Raw genomic sequence first — 17,749 nt, 5'->3', positions numbered from 1 at the left:
CATAGATCTGCAATATTTCGCTGGGTGACCAAAACGCCAGCAATTTCTACATTGTTGCGGTGTAGGTATCACCTTTCGAACTTGTAACCGATGTCCCGCGACATATACAGAGGACGGGAGTTCTCGGCTGTCAAAAGTTAAACGAGCCACATTGCAAGGGTAACGTCTCCGCCCCCGGGCAGGAAGGACATAAGTGTCTACTTTGAGGATTGGGAGATCCTGGAGTTCCAGCTGTTCAAAAATGTCATTGCCACATGACTGGAAATTCTGTTGGACTATGGTATGGGGCAGAATGACAGTACCACTACAAGAATTGAGAGAAAGATGTTTTTCAATAGTGATAGGAGTAGTATCGATATTCGAAAGGAGAGAAAGATCATGAGCTTGGGTAGCATTCTGGACAGTGACGATGCGCGTACCGCTCTTGAGAGCGTGAAATGAAATATCTCTGCCAACATGACGCAGGAGCGCTTTGGCAATACTATGGTCAGAAAGGTAGGCAGAAGAAGAAGTTGGTCTTAAAGTAAAGAATTTAGTCCATTGTGTGGTCCGAAACTGAGCGTGGAGAGGGAGTGCTTGACGTGTCGGTCGTTTCCGAGTAGAATGGGAAGGTAACGACGGAGCATCATCAGGAGATTGACGTTGGCGTTTAGGAGTAGGACCGGAGTTGGTCCGGCATGAAATGGGTGGGCGATTCGAAAATTGCCGTACCGTAGAGGGAGAAGCCGGAAGCATAGTCAAAGGAGAGCGGAGTTCAGACAAATCGAAGGAGTCAGTCGAAGCCCCGGTACCTGAAGCGGGTGAGGAAACAGCACCAGCAAGAGGTACAGGGGCATCAGGAGTGTCCGAAGAGTGGTCTAAACACAAGGCAGGGTCAGAATGGGGTGCGGTATCAAGAAGGGGCCCGGGGGTAGTGGTTTCATGGACTAGGGCTGCCATGGTTAGGTTACTCCTTTGCTTTTTGTTTTTAAGAAAAAAAAAGAAAGAAGAAAAGAAAATAAAAATAAAAAAAGAATAAAAAAAAGGGGGGAGCGGGGAGGAATAGTTCCCAGGAGGAATGAAAGGGCCGGAAATCTCCCTCCGCGCCCAAGAGGACTCGACACCGCTAGTAGCGCAGATGCAGCATGGAACCCGTGCCATACCCTACCCTTCATGCCAGTAAACCAGCAATCCGGGATAGCAACCTCACATCTGCCGAGCTACCTCGGTGGACAAAAGAGAGGGCGGCCGGATATCCACCACAAAGCATACCTCCTTCAGCCACCACCCCCGGAATCCGAAAGGTGGCTTCCAGAGATACACCCGTCGCCCAAAAGACACCCAAAGCTACTCCGGGATACCGGAGAGGGATCGGGACATCCCCAGGCAATCCAGATTCCACGGCAAACTACGCCACCGCCAAGAACCTCAACGGAATGGGATGGACCCCGGTGTCCTTTCCCCTACCTAGGAACTAGCACGCCTGTGGGAGAAATCACGAAGGCCAAAAAGAGGAAGGGCAAAAGGGAGGGGTGAGGAGGAGGAGGAGGAGGAATGGAAAAAGGGGAGGATGGGATAAGGGAGGGGAGAATGGGGGGTAATTAGGTTCGGTCTGAGGAAGAAGACCGACAGGGCTAATTCCTCAGACCAAGAGCCTCTTCACCACGCCAAGGAGCCCCCCTTGAAGAGGAATACTAGTGAAATAGCTAAGAATTTGGTTGATTGGAATAATGTAATTGGCCTAAAATGGGAGTCAAAGTCGGCAAAATCGCCGATTCATAAATATCGCTGACGCATCAAAATTCGCGAGAGCACAATTTCGTCAATTTTCCACCTTCACAAAAAGATTCTCTACGATTTCATAAGAAAAATAACAAATTTTTTTTTTTTTTAATTCTTGGACACTGGTGCGTGACTTCAGATTTTGGCCTTGGACCCTGAAAGGGTTAAATTATTGTAAACAATTCTAAAATATATTTAGTTAGGTTAGGCTAAAATAAATTGTTCTTGTTATAATAAGGTTAGGTAAGTTTTCTAAGTTCCTTTTGATGCAAAATTATAAATTTTTAGATTAACATTAATGGAAAAAATTTATCTTTAAACATATAAGAGAAAATTTCAGAAAGGACTTAATTTTAAATGAGTTCTTGCTAATTAACCAGTTTTACATATTCGGCACGACATGTGTATATATTTTTTTTTTTTTTCAACAAACCGGCCGTATCCCACCAAGGCAGGGTGGCCCAAAAAGAAAAACGAAAGTTTCTCTTTTTAAATTTAGTAATTTATACGGGAGAAGGGGTTACTAGCCCCTTGCTCCTGGCATTTTAGTCGCCTCTTACAACACGCATGGCTTACGGAGGAAGAATTCTGTTCCACTTCCCCATGGAGATAAGAGGAAATAAACAACAACAAGAACTAGAAAGAAAATAGAAGAAAACCCAGAGGGATGTGTATATATACATACATATATATGCTTGTACATGTATGTGTAGTGTGACCTAAGTTTAAGTAGAAGTAGCAAGACATACCTGAAATCTTGCATGTTTATGAGACAGAAAAAAAGGACACCAGCAATCCTACCATCATGTAAAACAATTACAGGCTTTCGTTTTACACTCACTTGGCAGGACGGTAGTACCTCCCTGGGCGGTTGCTGTCTACCAACCTACTACCTAGATGTGTATATATATATATATATATATATATATATATATATATATATATATATATATATATATATATATATATATGCAAAACAACCACTCTGAAAGAATAGAGAAATTCCAAGCGCTTTCGTGACTACTCACATTATCAAGGAACTATGATAGTTCCTTGATAATGTGAGTAGTCACGAAAGCGCTTGGAATTTCTCTATTCTTTCAGAGTGGTTGTTTTGCATATTCTGAAATCACCTGTTTACTGTGATCTTATTGCATATATATATATATATATATATATATATATATATATATATATATATATGCAATAAGATCACAGTAAACAGGTGATTTCAGAATATGGAAAAACAACCACTCTGAAAGAATAGAGAAATTCCAAGCACTTTCATGACTACTCACATTATCAAGGAACTATGAAAGTAAAGCATCCAAGGAAGCTATATAAGGGGTCTGGCCAACACCTCACTATCAGATCCCACAACGGTTAAACACCTGACGCGTGCCAGCCCAACTGGACAGGTCCTTTGCACAACTCACCAACAAACTATTCTACCCAAGAAAATTTAAAAATTATTATTTGTCCAGTGTATTATTAAATTCTTCCCAAATTCTATTAATTATAAATGGATCTAATTTATATAAACCAAAGGAATTATTCATATTATTGTCAAAACTGCTTTTTATGAACCAAGATTCAATTATATTCCTGTCGACCATGGACTTGCTTGATACTACTTTCTCAACTTTTTGAAAATCAGTTGGATGGTTAAAATCTCTTACATGAATAAATAAAGCATTGGAATCTTGTCCAGTTCTAATGCTATATTTATGTTGTTTTAATCTTAGTTCGAGATTTTTACCAGTTTGACAGTAATAAACTTTATCGCAAATTTTACAAGGAATCTTATAGACACATCCATCAGCATTTTGGGGGGAATTCTTTATCAAAAGTTTTTTTTACTGTACCAAGATTTTTGAATACAACTTTAATATTAAAAGTCTTAAGAAGAGAAGGCATATCAACCAAGTTTTCATGGTAAGGGAGAACCAACATATTTTTAGTTGAATAAGGCTGGTTGTCCCTTTTTGGATTGTAAAAAGTATTTCTAGCAACTTTAAAAGATTTATCAATTACATTTCTTGGGTATTTTAAATCATTACCTATTTCATAAATTTTGGATATTTCCTCATCTATGAACTCAGGACTACAAATTCGTAACGCTCTCAAAAACATTGATGAGAAAACAGACAGTTTGACTCTATCTTGATGCGAGGAATAATAGTGGACATAGGAACAGTTATTTGTAGGTTTTCTGTAAATTTTAAATTTGAATTCATTATTACCCTTAATAATTAAAACATCTAGAAAAGGCAATGAGTTATTTTCTTCAAACTCAACAGTAAAGTTTATAGAATGGGCTAAGTTATTTAATTTTCCAAGGAAATGGTGTATATCTACATTTTTGGGCATAAGACACAAAATATCATCAACATATCTGAACCATTTAGCTCTATTAGGGAGGATTGTGTTAAGCAACCTTGCTCCAAAAAATTCCATGTATAGGTTACTAAGAACAGGTGAAAGAGGATTTCCCATTGCCATACCAAACTTCTGAGTGTAAAACTTATCATTAAATACAAATTTTGCATCAACAATGCAAAGTTTAATAAGTTTAATGATAGTAGGAACTGGCAATGGTAAATCATAGATAACGAGTTCTTCAGATAAGAAACTTAATAAATCATCAACAGGAACTTTCGTAAACAAGGAAGTAACATCAAAACTAACCATGTTAAAATCATTTAAGTCAGTCAAGGAGCTTAATTTATCAACCAAGTCTATGTTGTTTTTAACATTAAAGTTAGAAATTTTGCCAACAATAGGGCTCAAAATATCAACAAGCCATTTGGATAATTTATGTGAAACTGACCCTATGGAGCTAATAATTGGTCTGACTGGATTCCCTGGTTTGTGTGTTTTTATTAGTCCATACATGTAAGGTAAAGACGGATTAGTGGAAGTAAATTTTGACTAATTCATCTTTGCCTTTCAGTAGAAGTTTTATTGTTTTATTGAAATTGCTGTTAACGGTTTCTAGGGGATTTTTCCTAAGTTTAGAATAGGTTTCAGTATCATCTAAGAGATGATTCATTTTTTCTTGGTAATCATTTTCTTTCAAAATAAATGCAATAGTAATTATGAAAGAAAATGATTACCAAGAAAAAATGAATTAAAAGTCTTAAGAAGAGAAGGCATATCAACCAAGTTTTCATGGTAAGGGAGAACCAACATACTTTTAGTTGAATAAGGCTGGTTGTCCCTTTTTGGATTGTAAAAAGTATTTCTAGCAACTTTAAAAGATTTATCAATTACATTTCTTGGGTATTTTAAATCATTACCAAAAAGGGACAACCAGCCTTATTCAACTAAAAATATGTTGGTTCTCCCTTACCATGAAAACTTGGTTGATATGCCTTCTCTTCTTAAGACTTTAAGACTTTTAATATTTATTTATTTATTTATTTATTTATTTATTTAGTAATTTTAGCATACATACAGAGGTACAAAAAATACAGGTAAGAGCAGCATGCCAAAGCCACTTATATGCATAGCATTATGGGCTGGCTTAAAATTAACTTAAGATTAACTAAGCAATGATGAAATCAGTGATAAGACATTATTGTAAACAGATAACTATAAAGCACAAATGAGTATTACAAAGACAGGTTGTATTCAGAAATCTTGATACAGTAAAAAAACTTTTGATAAAGAATTCCCCCCAAAATGCTGATGGATATGTCTATAAGATTCCTTGTAAAATTTGCGATAAAGTTTATTACGGTCAAACTGGTGAAAATCTCGAACTAAGATTAAAACAACATATATATAGCATTAGAACTGGACAAGATTCCAATGCTCTATTTATTCATATAAGAGATTTTAACCATCCAATTGATTTTCAAAAAGTTGAGAAAGTAGTATCAAGTCCATGGTCGACAGGAATATAATTGAATCTTGTTTCATAAAAAGCAGTTTTGACAATAATATGAATATTTCCTTTGGTTTATATAAATTAGATACATTTATAATTAATAGAATTTGGGAAGAATTTAATAATGCACTGGACAAATAATAATTTTTAAATTTTCTTGGGTAGAATAGTTTGTGGGTGAGTTGTGCAAAGGACCTATCCAAGTTGGGTCGGGGCGCATCAGGTGTTTAACTGTTGTGGGATCTGATAGTGAGGTGCTGGCCAGACCCCTTATATAGCTTCCTTGGATGCTTTACTTTCATAGTTCCTTGATAATGTGAGTAGTCACGAAAGCGCTTGGAATTTCTCTATTCTTTCAGAGTGGTTGTTTTGTATATTCTGAAATCACCTGTTTACTGTGATCTTATTGCATATATATATATATATATATATATATATATATATATATATATATATATATATATATATATATATATATATAATATATATATATATATATATATATATATATATATATTCTTCTTCTTTCAACGTACCAGCCGTATCCCACCGAGGTGGGGTATATATATATATATATATATATTTTTTTATTTTTTTTTTTTTTTTTTTTTTTTTTTCAACAAGTCGGCCGTCTCCCACCGAGGCAGGGTGACCCAAAAAAGAAAGAAAATCCCCAAAAAGAAAATACTTTCATCATCATTCAACACTTTCACCACACTCGCACATTATCACTGTTTTTGCAGAGGTGCTCAGAATACAACAGTCTAGAAGCATACACATATAAAGATACACAACATATCCCTCCAAACTGCCAATATCCCAAACCCCTCCTTTAAAGTGCAGGCATTGTACTTCCCATTTCCAGGACTCAAGTCCGACTATATGAAAATAACCGGTTTCCCTGAATCCCTTCACTAAATATTACCCTGCTCACACTCCAACAGATCGTCAGGTCCCAAGTACCATTCGTCTCCATTCACTCCTATCTAACACGCTCACGCACGCTTGCTGGAAGTCCAAGCCCCTTACCCACAAAACCTCCTTTACCCCCTCTCTCCAACCCTTTCGAGGACGACCCCTACCCCGCCTTCCTTCCCCTATAGATTTATATGCTTTCCATGTCATTCTACTTTGATCCATTCTCTCTAAATGACCAAACCACCTCAACAACCCCTCTTCTGCCCTCTGACTAATACTTTTATTAACTCCACACCTTCTCCTAATTTCCACACTCCGAATTTTCTGCATAATATTTACACCACACATTGCCCTTAAACAGGACATATATATATATATATATATATACAGTGGACCCCCGCATAACGATTACCTCCAAATGTGACCAATTATGTAAGTGTATTTATGTAAGTGCGTTTGTACGTGTATGTTTGGGGGTCTGAAATGGACTAATCTACTTCACAATATTTCTTATGGGAACAAATTCGGTCAGTACTGGCACCTGAACATACTTCTGGAGTGAAAAAATATCGTTAACCGGGGGTCCACTGTATATATATATATATATATATATATATATATATATATATATATATATATATATATATATATATATATATATATATATATATAGGCAGCACACTCCACCAATATTCAATACACTAAACCTATTCACCATACAAAACATTCATACTTATTACTGCACCTATTACATACATAGAACACGTAACTCTGATATTAACCCTCCCCTCAAACATCTCCTTGCCAACCTCAACAGAACACATGACCATAACACAAGGCACAGATCACTCTTTGATGTTCCTCGTGTCCATCTCACACTATGCAAAAACTCAATGCACATAAAAGGCCCTAAAATCTGGAACTCATTACCTGTAAATATAAAAGAAACACTACCTGTTTATAAATTCAAGTCTCTTCTCAAAGATCACTTACTCACCCAAAACCAAATAAATACTGAATAACTGAACCTTATAAATTGTATATCTTAAATGTTTCTCACAATTATATCACATAAATGTTAAACCTAAAACCCAATCTAACTTTATTATTTTTTAAATACACTACCTAACAGAATACTCCATTCTACTGAATGTACAACAATGCATACAACCATATGACCTGTCTTTGTAATACTCACTTGTGCTTTATAGTAATCTGTATACATTAAAGTTATCACTGATGTCATCATTGCTTAGTTCATCTTAAGTTAATTTTAAGCCAGCCCGTAATGCTATGCATAGTATAAGTGGCTTTGGCATGCTGCTCTTATCTGTATTTTTTGTACCTCTGTATGTGTGCTCAAATTTTTAAATAAATAAATAAATAAATAAATAAATATACAGGAAGGCCCCACTTACATGGCTGGTTAGGTTCCAGGCTACTGCCGTAAAGCGGAAACCACCATCAAGTGGAACACCCTTTTTTTTCCACTTACAAATGCATACAAACACTAGATAACAAGTTTACACTAACATATATTAAGTTAGCAATAGAGCCAGGCATCAAAAAACAATAAAAAAAAGTACAATACACACATAGTGCACTCATTACTTACCTTAAAATATTTATAGTCTTAATCTAGGGTGAGACAAGTAGTATTTATTGTAAGAAATCAAGTGTGGTATGTATGGTAGTCAGCCAGGCTACCATACCAGGCCACCCCACCCACACATACAATTCTATGATATTTAAGCATCCCAGAGCGATAAAATGTATATACAGTTCACTCATTACTTACCTTAAAATATAGGGTGAGATGAGTAGTATTTATTGTAAAAAATCAAGTGTGGTATGTATGGTAGTCAGCTGGGCTACCATACCAGGCCAACCCACCTACACATAATATTCTATTACATTTAAGCATCCCAGAGTGATAAAATGTATATACAGTTCACTCATTACTTACCTTAAAATATTTGTAGTCTTAATGTAGGGTCAGGAGTAAGTAAATGAGATAAAACGAATAAATGAGAGAGGACAGGTGCAGAGTTATGTAAACAAACCAGGCGAAGGTAAGTTTCGTAAACGAAGTGTACACGTCTGGTTTGTGTACAAGTTACATTGTGTACAGGTTGTCTCTACATTGATACGGTAGAATAAATAAAGAAGAACACTCCCATTCTCATGTAACATCATTTTGAGAAATGATGCTCTGAGTGAAGGCAATGGAAATAAGTCACTCTGACTTTTTTGGGTTATCCTAGGTTCTCTACACATATGTTGTTATGTATGATAATCTATGTAACTGTATTTGTGTATACCTGAATAAACTTACATACATACGAAAGGAATAATTTTCTACAGTTACCCCCAGTAACACGTTTTCTCTTATGTTAGATTAGAGAAAATGTTATTCTTGGCATCACTTGTACAAGTTATCTGGCTACCACATCTCATATTTATGTTTATTTATTCTGTTGTAGGGTGTATTTATCATCTTTTTATGTTATGTATCGTGTTTATTATATAATTTTGAAAAAAATATCATGGATGGATTAATGAAAATGTGTATATTAACGTAATATACAACATTTAATGAGACTCGGTGATTATTATTATTATTATCATTTCTAATATGGCGTCACTTGTGCAAGACGTCTGCTACCACATCTCGTATTTATGTTTATTTATTCTATTGTGGGGTGTATTTATCATCTTTTTATGTTATGTATCGTGTTTATTATATAATTTTGAAAAAATATCATAGATGGATTAATGAAAATGTGTATTTAACGTAATATACGACATTTAAATGAGACTTGATGATTATTATTATCATTACTAATATGACGTCTGGAGACATAAGACACTCTTACTGATTTTAATGTGTACCTGCATGCCAGCACAGTATGTAAGTTTATTTAAGTACAAGTATACATAAGTATAATTATCAGAGTATATATAAAATATGAAATAACTTTTAAAAACATTTGAAATTTTGGAGTTTCCAGACAAAATGGAGAGACTTAGTGCTTACTGAGCTCACAAAGAATGTAAACAAACAGGGTGGGGCGCGGTGACCGTATTAGAAAGTCAGGTGGGGGGAGCCGTATAGCAAGTTTTGGTCATAATTTGAAATGACCGTATTAGTGGAACGCCGTAAAGTGAAACGCCGTAAAGTGGGGCCCTCCTGTATATATATATATATATATATATATATATATATATATATATATATATATATATATATATATATATATATATATATATATATTTATATATATATGTATATATATTTATATATTTATATATATATTTATATATATATAATATATATATATATATATATATATGTATATATATATTTATACAGTGGACCCTCGCTTAACGATCACCTCCAAATGCCACCAATTATGTAAGTGTATTTATGTAAGTGTGTTTGTACGTGTATGTTTGGGGGTCTGAAATGGACTAATCTACTTCACAATATTCCTTATGGGAACAAATTCGGTCAGTACTGGCACCTGAACATACTACTGGAATGAAAAAAGTTTGTTAACCGGGGGTCCACTGTATATATATATATATATATATATATATCTTTCTTTCAACACACCGACCGTATCCCACTGAGGCGGGGTGGGCCAAAAGGAAAAACGAAAGTTTCTCCTTTCAAATTTAGTAATATATACAGGAGAAGGGGTTACTTGCCCCTTGCTCCCAGCATTTTAGTCGCTTCTCACAACACGCATGGCTTACGGAGGCAGAATTCTGTTCCACTTCCCCATGGAGATAAGAGGAAATAAACAAGAACAAGAACTAGAAAGAAAATAGAAGAAAACCCAGAGGGGTATGTATATATATACGCTTGTACATGTATGTGTAGTGTGACCTAAGTGTAAGTAGAAGTAGCAAGACGTACCTGAAATCTTGCGTGTTTATGAGACAGAAAAAAGGACACCAGCAATCCTACCATCATGTAAAACAATTACAGGCTTTCGTTTCGCACTCACTTGGCAGGACGGTAGTACCTCCCTGGGCGGTTGCTGTCTACCAACCTACTACCTGATATATATATATATATATATATATATATATATATATATATATATATATATATATATATATATATATATATATATATATATATATATATATATATATATATATTACATATATATATATATGTGTATATATATATATATATATAATATATATATATATATATATATATATATATATATATATATATATATATATATATATATATATATATATATACATATGTATATATATATATATATATATATATATATATATACATATGTATAAATATACATATATATACATATGTATATAAAATATATGTATATATACATATGTATATTTATATATGTATATGTATTATAAATATATATATTCATATATATATATATATCTATATGTATATATATATATATATATATATATATATATGTATATATATATATTTTAGCCTAACCCAACTAAATATATTTTAGATTTGTTTACAGTAATTTAATCCTAAACAAACACAGTGAAATATATTTTTTTCATTAGGTTAAGAATGATTTTGGCGAAATTATTCCATACACAAATTTTCGCTTGTCCTATATGGCAACATGAGCGTTGCTATTTAAGTCAAGATCGCAAGTTCTGCCTATTCGGCACGGCATTATATATATACAGTGGACCCCCGCACAATGATTACCTCCGAATGCGACCAATTATGTAAGTGTATTTATGTGAGTTTGTACGTGTATGTTTGGGGGTCTGAAATGGACTAATCTACTTCACAATATTCCTTATGGGAATAAATTCGGTCAGTACTGGCACCTGAACATACTTATGGAGTGAAAAAATATCTTTAACCGGGGGTCCACTGTATATATATATATATATATATATATATATATATATATATATATATATATATATATATATATATATATATATATATATATATATATATATTTTCCCCATAATTTAATCCCACCTTTCTCCCGAACACCCTAGCATTTACTTCTTTTACAACCCCATCTATAAATATATTAAACAACCATGGTGACATTTCACATCCCTGTCTAAGACCTACTTTTACCAGGAAGTAGTCTCCCTCTCTTCTACACACCCTAACCTGAGCCTCACTATCCTCATAAAAACTTTTTACAGCATTTAGTAACTTACCACCTACTCCATATACAGTGGAACCTCTACTTGCGAGTATAATCCGTTCCATGACCTTGCTCGCAACTGGATTTGCTCGTTTGAAGAGTCAATTTTCCTCATTTAAATTAATTGAAATGCAATTAATCCGTTCCAGTGGAATTTTGTACTTCAATAATTTCGCTAATATCAACTCTACGGCTTGTTTATCTATCTCACTTCATCTAATATGACATAATAAACAATATAAATAACATACAAACCTGATATATACTCTAAAATTAATAAAATATGTCATTCATGTAGTGGTATGGGCGGTGTCGGCGGTGGACGAGAGTTTGTCTGGAGACCGGGCAAAATACTTCATGAATAATTTCGCTAATATCATCTATATGGCTTATTTATATATCACAGTTCATCTAATATGACATAACAAACAATATGAATAACATAGAAACATGATATATACTCTAGAATGAATAAAATATGTCATGTAACAGGTGGAGGCGGCAACAACCGCTCCCTCTTTGTTGTGGTAAACACTGCCATCTAGTGACGGCCTTTTGAAGCCGTCTATTATAATTGTTATATGTAGTACATTATTATATATGTATTATTATACATATCATATTATTATTATTATTTATTATTATTATTATATAAATAATTTGTAATTTTTATTCACACAAAATATATAAGATTTACTGTTATTCCTTATTGCAATAATTGTCTAAATAATGTCAACCCATTCACGACTGCACATTGGAATGGACAGTGACGCCATTTATTTACTCTGAAACAGCCAAGCAATGGACCATTTCTCCTAGGTTGAGCTCTATTTCAAGGTACTTTTCGTCGTGAAAACAATTAAAATCATATCTATTTCTGTAATATATCTTCCATTCTATCAAATGAGACCAAACAAACGAAAATACAACCATAAAAACCATTCGAAATTACCGCTAAGGAGTGGCTAATTGCTTAAAAGTGAACTCCATTATTTATGCTTAGATTTCTTTCATTTTTGGTACGTTAAGAAGCATCTTTCCATCATACATTGCCCAAGTTTCAATAAGATAGTCCAACAAACAAATGAGATACAATTCCCGAGATCAAGAGAAAGAGCCCCACACCATTGTCAAGGAACCTGCCTTGAGGTCTGCTCGCTTGTGGAAATTTTGCTCGCTTATGGAAGCAAAAAATCGACCCATCGACTGCTTGTATTTGGAAAAACTCGCACGTGGACACGCTCACAAGTAGGGGTTCCACTGTACTTGCAACATATGTCACATTGCTCCCCTATCCACTCTTATCATATGCCTTTTCTAAATCCATAAATGCAATGAAAACTTCTCTACCTTTATTTAAATACTGATCACATATATGTGTCAATGTAAACACTTGATCTACACATCCCCTACCCACCCTAAAACCTCCTTCCTCATCCGCAGTCCTACATTCTGTCTTGCCTTTCTTTCAATAACCCTACCATACACTTTTCCTGGTATACTCAGTAAACTTATTCCTCTATAATTTTTACAATCTCTTTTGTCCCCCTTCCCTTTATATCAAGGAATTATATATGCTTTCTGCCAATCCCTAGGTACCTTCCCCTCTTTCATACATTTATTAAACAAAAATACCAACCACTCCAACACTATATCCCCCTTTGCTTTTAACATTTTTGTCATGATCCCATCAGTTCCAGCTGCTTTACCCCCTTTCATTCTATGTAATGCCTCACACACCTCCCTCACACTCACATCCTGCTCTTCTTCACTCCTAAAAGATGGTATACCTCCCTGGCCAGTGCATGAAATTACCACCTCCCTTTCTTCATCCACATTTAAAAGTTCCTCAAAATATTCCTGCCATCTACCCAATACCTCCATCTCCCCATCTTCTAAATCCCCTACTCTGTTTTTAACTGACAAATCCATTCATTCTCTAGGGTTTCTTAACTTGTTTATCTAGCTCCAAATTTTTTTCTTATTTTCATCAAAATTTCTTGACAGTGCCTCTCCTACTCTATCATCTGCTCTCCTTTTACACTCTCTCACCACTCTCACCTTTCTTTTACTATTTATATACTCTGCTCTTTTATAACACTTCTGCTTTGTAAAAACTCTGATAAGCTAACTTTTTCTCTTGTATCACACCCTTTAGTTCATCATTCCACCAGTCACTCCTCTTTCCTCCTCCACCCACCCTCTTATAGCCACAAACTTCTGCCCCACATTCTAATACTGCATTTTTAAAACTATTCCAACCCTCTTCAACCCCCCCCCCACACACTACTCATACTTGCACTAGCCCACCTTTCTGCCAATAGTTGCTTATATCTCACCCGAACTTCTTCCTCCCCTAGTTTATACACTTTCACCTCTCTCTTACTTGTTGTTGCCTTTTTCCTTTTGTCCCATCTACCTCTTACTCTAACTGTAGCAACAGCTAAGTAATGATCGGATATATCAGTTGCCCCTCTCTAAATATGTACATCCTGAAGCCTACCCATCAAGCTTTTATCCACCAATGTATGATCTAACAAACTACTTTCATTATGTGCTATATCATACCTTGTATATTTATTTATCCTCTTTTACATAAAATATGTATTACTTATTACCAAACCTCTTTCTATACATAGCTCAATTAAAGGCTCCCCATTATCATTTACCCCTGGCACCCCAGATTTACCTACTACTCCCCCCACAACATTTTTACCCACTTTAGCATTGAGATCCCCAACTAGAAGTTCTCTCACACTTGGTTCAAAACTCCCCACACTCAACAATTCCCAAAACCTCTCTCTCTCTCTCTCTTCTTTAATATATATATAAATTAAATAAAGTTGCCACAAATCATAGGCTATAAGTCACTGCAAATTTCTGCAAAAATAAAAATAAATTATTGGGGTTAATGATAATCAACCAGCTGAAACTGAAACTCTACCACAAGATTACTCAGTGTTGAGGAATCTATCATTTGTACAGATAACCCACACATAGGAGAAGGAAACTTATGATGATGTCTCAATCCAATTTGACCATTAACTAGTGACACAGAAGTGCGAAGGAACAGGCTCCCTTTCCATTGAATTTCCGTGTGGCTAGTTAATGGTCCAAATCGGACCAAATCATCATGAGTTTAGTTCTCCTGTCATGGTATTGTGCTTTTTTCTTTTATGACCACTGTTGTAATGGCTTCAATAGTGTAGCACACTTCTGTAAAACAAAGCATATAATAATATTGAATACTTGTATGGATGCAGATTAATTCTTGTAAGTTGTCATACCCACAGACGGATGGTTCAGTTTTTTCGCTCCAGAACATCAAGATGGAAAGAAAGTACCATCGGAGGATTTTTCAGCAACTGTTGGCATTGAGAGTGGAGGAAGGACAGGAGGCAGAGAAGCTCAAGTGTCGTAGATGTATGTGTGGTGTCCCCTGCACACTCTGTGCTCCACCCACACCCTTGGTCTACTCGGTAGGTCACCAGTCACTATTTTTCACCTCAGTCTGGTTTCAAAATCAGATTGGTTCGAGCACATATTAAACCTCCCATAATGGATGAAGTTATCTAGGATTTTTTTTTTCTACAAAACTACAAAATGAACAAAATTCAAGGTACAGTGGACCCTCGGTTATTGGCCGTAATCCATTCCAGAAGGTCGGCCTAAAACCGAAATAATATTTCCCAAAAGAATTAATGTAAATACAATTAATCCATTCCATTATTATTATTATAATCAAAAAGAAGTGCTAAGCCACAAGGGCTATACAGCGCTGCAGGGTAGGGAAGGAAGTGAGGGTATTGGATGGCAGAAGGGAGGAGGGATGATCAGTAGGTTACAGAAAACAGCGGGGCAGGGGATAGTACGGGGGTAGAGGGTAGCAAGAGATTGAAGTAGAAAGGGCTGAAGGTATCAGAATTTGTGAAGTCAGTTGTTGTCAAAAAGTCAATGAGAGAGTCCGGATGAAAGGTGGGTCCATCAGCGAGAAGGGAAGGTAAAGAGAGAGCAGCGGACCGAAGACGACGACGGAGGTAAATTCTGCGTGCTCGTTGATAAAGTGGGCAGTCCAACAGAATGTGGCTGACTGATAATGGAGCTTGGCAATTCTCACAGAGAGGAGCAGGGCGCCTCTCCATGAGATATCCATGAGTAAGACGAGTATGGCCAATGCGAAGACGGGAGAGAGTAGTCTCCCAACCTCGACACATAAGAAAGGAGGAACACTGCAGGAGGCCTGTTGGCCCATACTAGGCAGATCCTTTACAATTCATCCCACTAACAAAACATTTGCCCATCCCAATTTTCAATGCCACCCAAGAAATAAGCTCTGATGTGAAAGTCCCACTCAAATCCAACCCCTCCCACTCATGTACTTATCCAACCTAAATTTGAAACTACCCAAAGTCCCAGCCTCAATAACCCAACTAGGTAGACTGTTCCACTCATCTACTACCCTATTTCCAAACCAATACTTTCCTATGTCCTTTCTAAATCTAAACTTATCTAATTTAAATCCATTACTGCGGGTTCTCTCTTGGAGAGACATCCTCAAGACCTTATTAATATCCCCTTTATTAATACCTATCTTCCACTTATACACTTCGATCAGGTCTCCCCTCATTCTTCGTCTAACAAGTGAATGTCACTTAACCCTTTGACTGTTTCCGACGTATAAATACGTCTTACGAGCCAATGTTTCTGACGTATTTATACGCATAAATTCTAGCAGCTTCAAATCCAGCAGGAGAAAGCTGGTAGGCCCACATGTGAGAGAATGGGTCTCCATGGTCAGTGTGCACCATATAAAAAAAATCGGGGAGCCAGTGGTGCATTGTGGGAATGCCATTTCAGTTGTCCTTTTTCAGCATGTCTAGTGATAAGAAATATGTGATTCCCCAGCAAATCTGGGACTCTTCTCTTCCCAAGTGATGCTCTAACACAGATGGAAGTGTCAGTGAAGATCAATTTCATGATTTGGAGGAGTTTGAGACCAAAAGCAATGGAGGAGGAGGAGGAGGAGGGAAGGAAGAGGAGGAGGAGGAGGAGGAGGAGGAGGAGAAGAAGAGGAGGAGGAGGAAGAAGAAGATGTAATAATATTGTTCCCTTGAAGCAAGAAAAAAAAAAGTCCACCCCATGACAGTGACAAGATAAGGGGAGATAACATCTGATAAGAGCTGACTTTGATGAGCATAAAGGAGGGTAATATTACATGACCATCACCCTCCCTTTGTTTTTGCTGGTACACAAACATTTCTGTCTGTCTATTTGTCTGTCTGTCAAGCTCCCTGTCTGTCCATCTAGCTCTCTGTCTCAGAGAGAGCCACAAGACTGTGTCATCACGTTTACTCACATCTTCAAGCAGAGTATAGCACTTTGTCTGGATTTCTTGGGTTATCCTAGGTAATTTACACTATGTATACTTGTATTTATGTGTACCTGTGAGACAGAGATAGGCAGACAGATAGAGAGACAGATTGAAAGATATAGAATGAGGGAGAAAGATAATTAGATAGAATGGAGGAGGGGAAGCAGCATCCGACCCCATTGTTTTGACAGGCGGTAGGGGGAGTGACTAATGAGACAATATGTCACTTTGACAGCTGCCGACTTCTGACTCAAAACAATTATAAGCCACACACTCGCACACAAGACAAGGAGGAGGAGAAGGAGGAGGAGAAGAAGGAGAAGGAGAAGGAGGAGGAGGAGGAGGAGGAGGAGGAGGAGGAGGAGAAGGAGGAGGAGGAGGAGGAGAAGAAGGAGGAGGAGAAGGAGAAGGAGGAGGAGGAGAAGAAGGAGGAGGAGAAGGAGAAGGAGGAGGAGGAGGAGAAGGAGGAGGAGGAGAAGGAGAAGGAGGAGAAGGAGAAGGAGGAGGAGGAGGAGGAGGAGGAGCAGGAGGAGGAGGAGGAGAAGGAGGAGGAGGATGATTGTTTGTTTTTGTAAACAAGTTTTGTAAACAATATATTGATAATTATGTTTGTGT

General features: G+C 36.2%; 2 protein-coding genes across 6 annotated transcripts in view; one reads left to right on the top strand and one right to left on the bottom strand.

The window, feature by feature from the left end:
• LOC128696393 (secreted frizzled-related protein 3) overlaps positions 1-17,749 on the bottom strand; it is a 181,404-nt gene that overhangs the window by 37,206 nt on the left and 126,449 nt on the right. The gene's annotated exons all lie outside the window — the stretch shown is intronic.
• LOC128696388 (uncharacterized) overlaps positions 1-17,749 on the top strand; it is an 853,106-nt gene that overhangs the window by 822,984 nt on the left and 12,373 nt on the right. For 3 of the 5 annotated variants that reach the window (XM_070092516.1, XM_070092515.1, XM_070092518.1), the window contains one exon: positions 15,057-15,242. In XM_070092516.1, the coding sequence (XP_069948617.1) occupies positions 15,057-15,242 (186 nt within the window). Of the gene's footprint in view, positions 1-15,056; positions 15,243-17,749 lie in introns of those variants that run through there. The other 2 variants (XR_011392932.1, XR_011392933.1) reach the window with 2 other exon arrangements.

Source organism: Cherax quadricarinatus, chromosome 39 (genome assembly GCF_038502225.1).
Source record: "Cherax quadricarinatus isolate ZL_2023a chromosome 39, ASM3850222v1, whole genome shotgun sequence".
Classification (NCBI taxonomy): Eukaryota; Metazoa; Arthropoda; class Malacostraca; order Decapoda; family Parastacidae; genus Cherax; species Cherax quadricarinatus.
The sequence above is the reverse complement of the archived record's forward strand: the minus strand, read 5'-3'. Positions and strand labels throughout refer to the sequence as shown.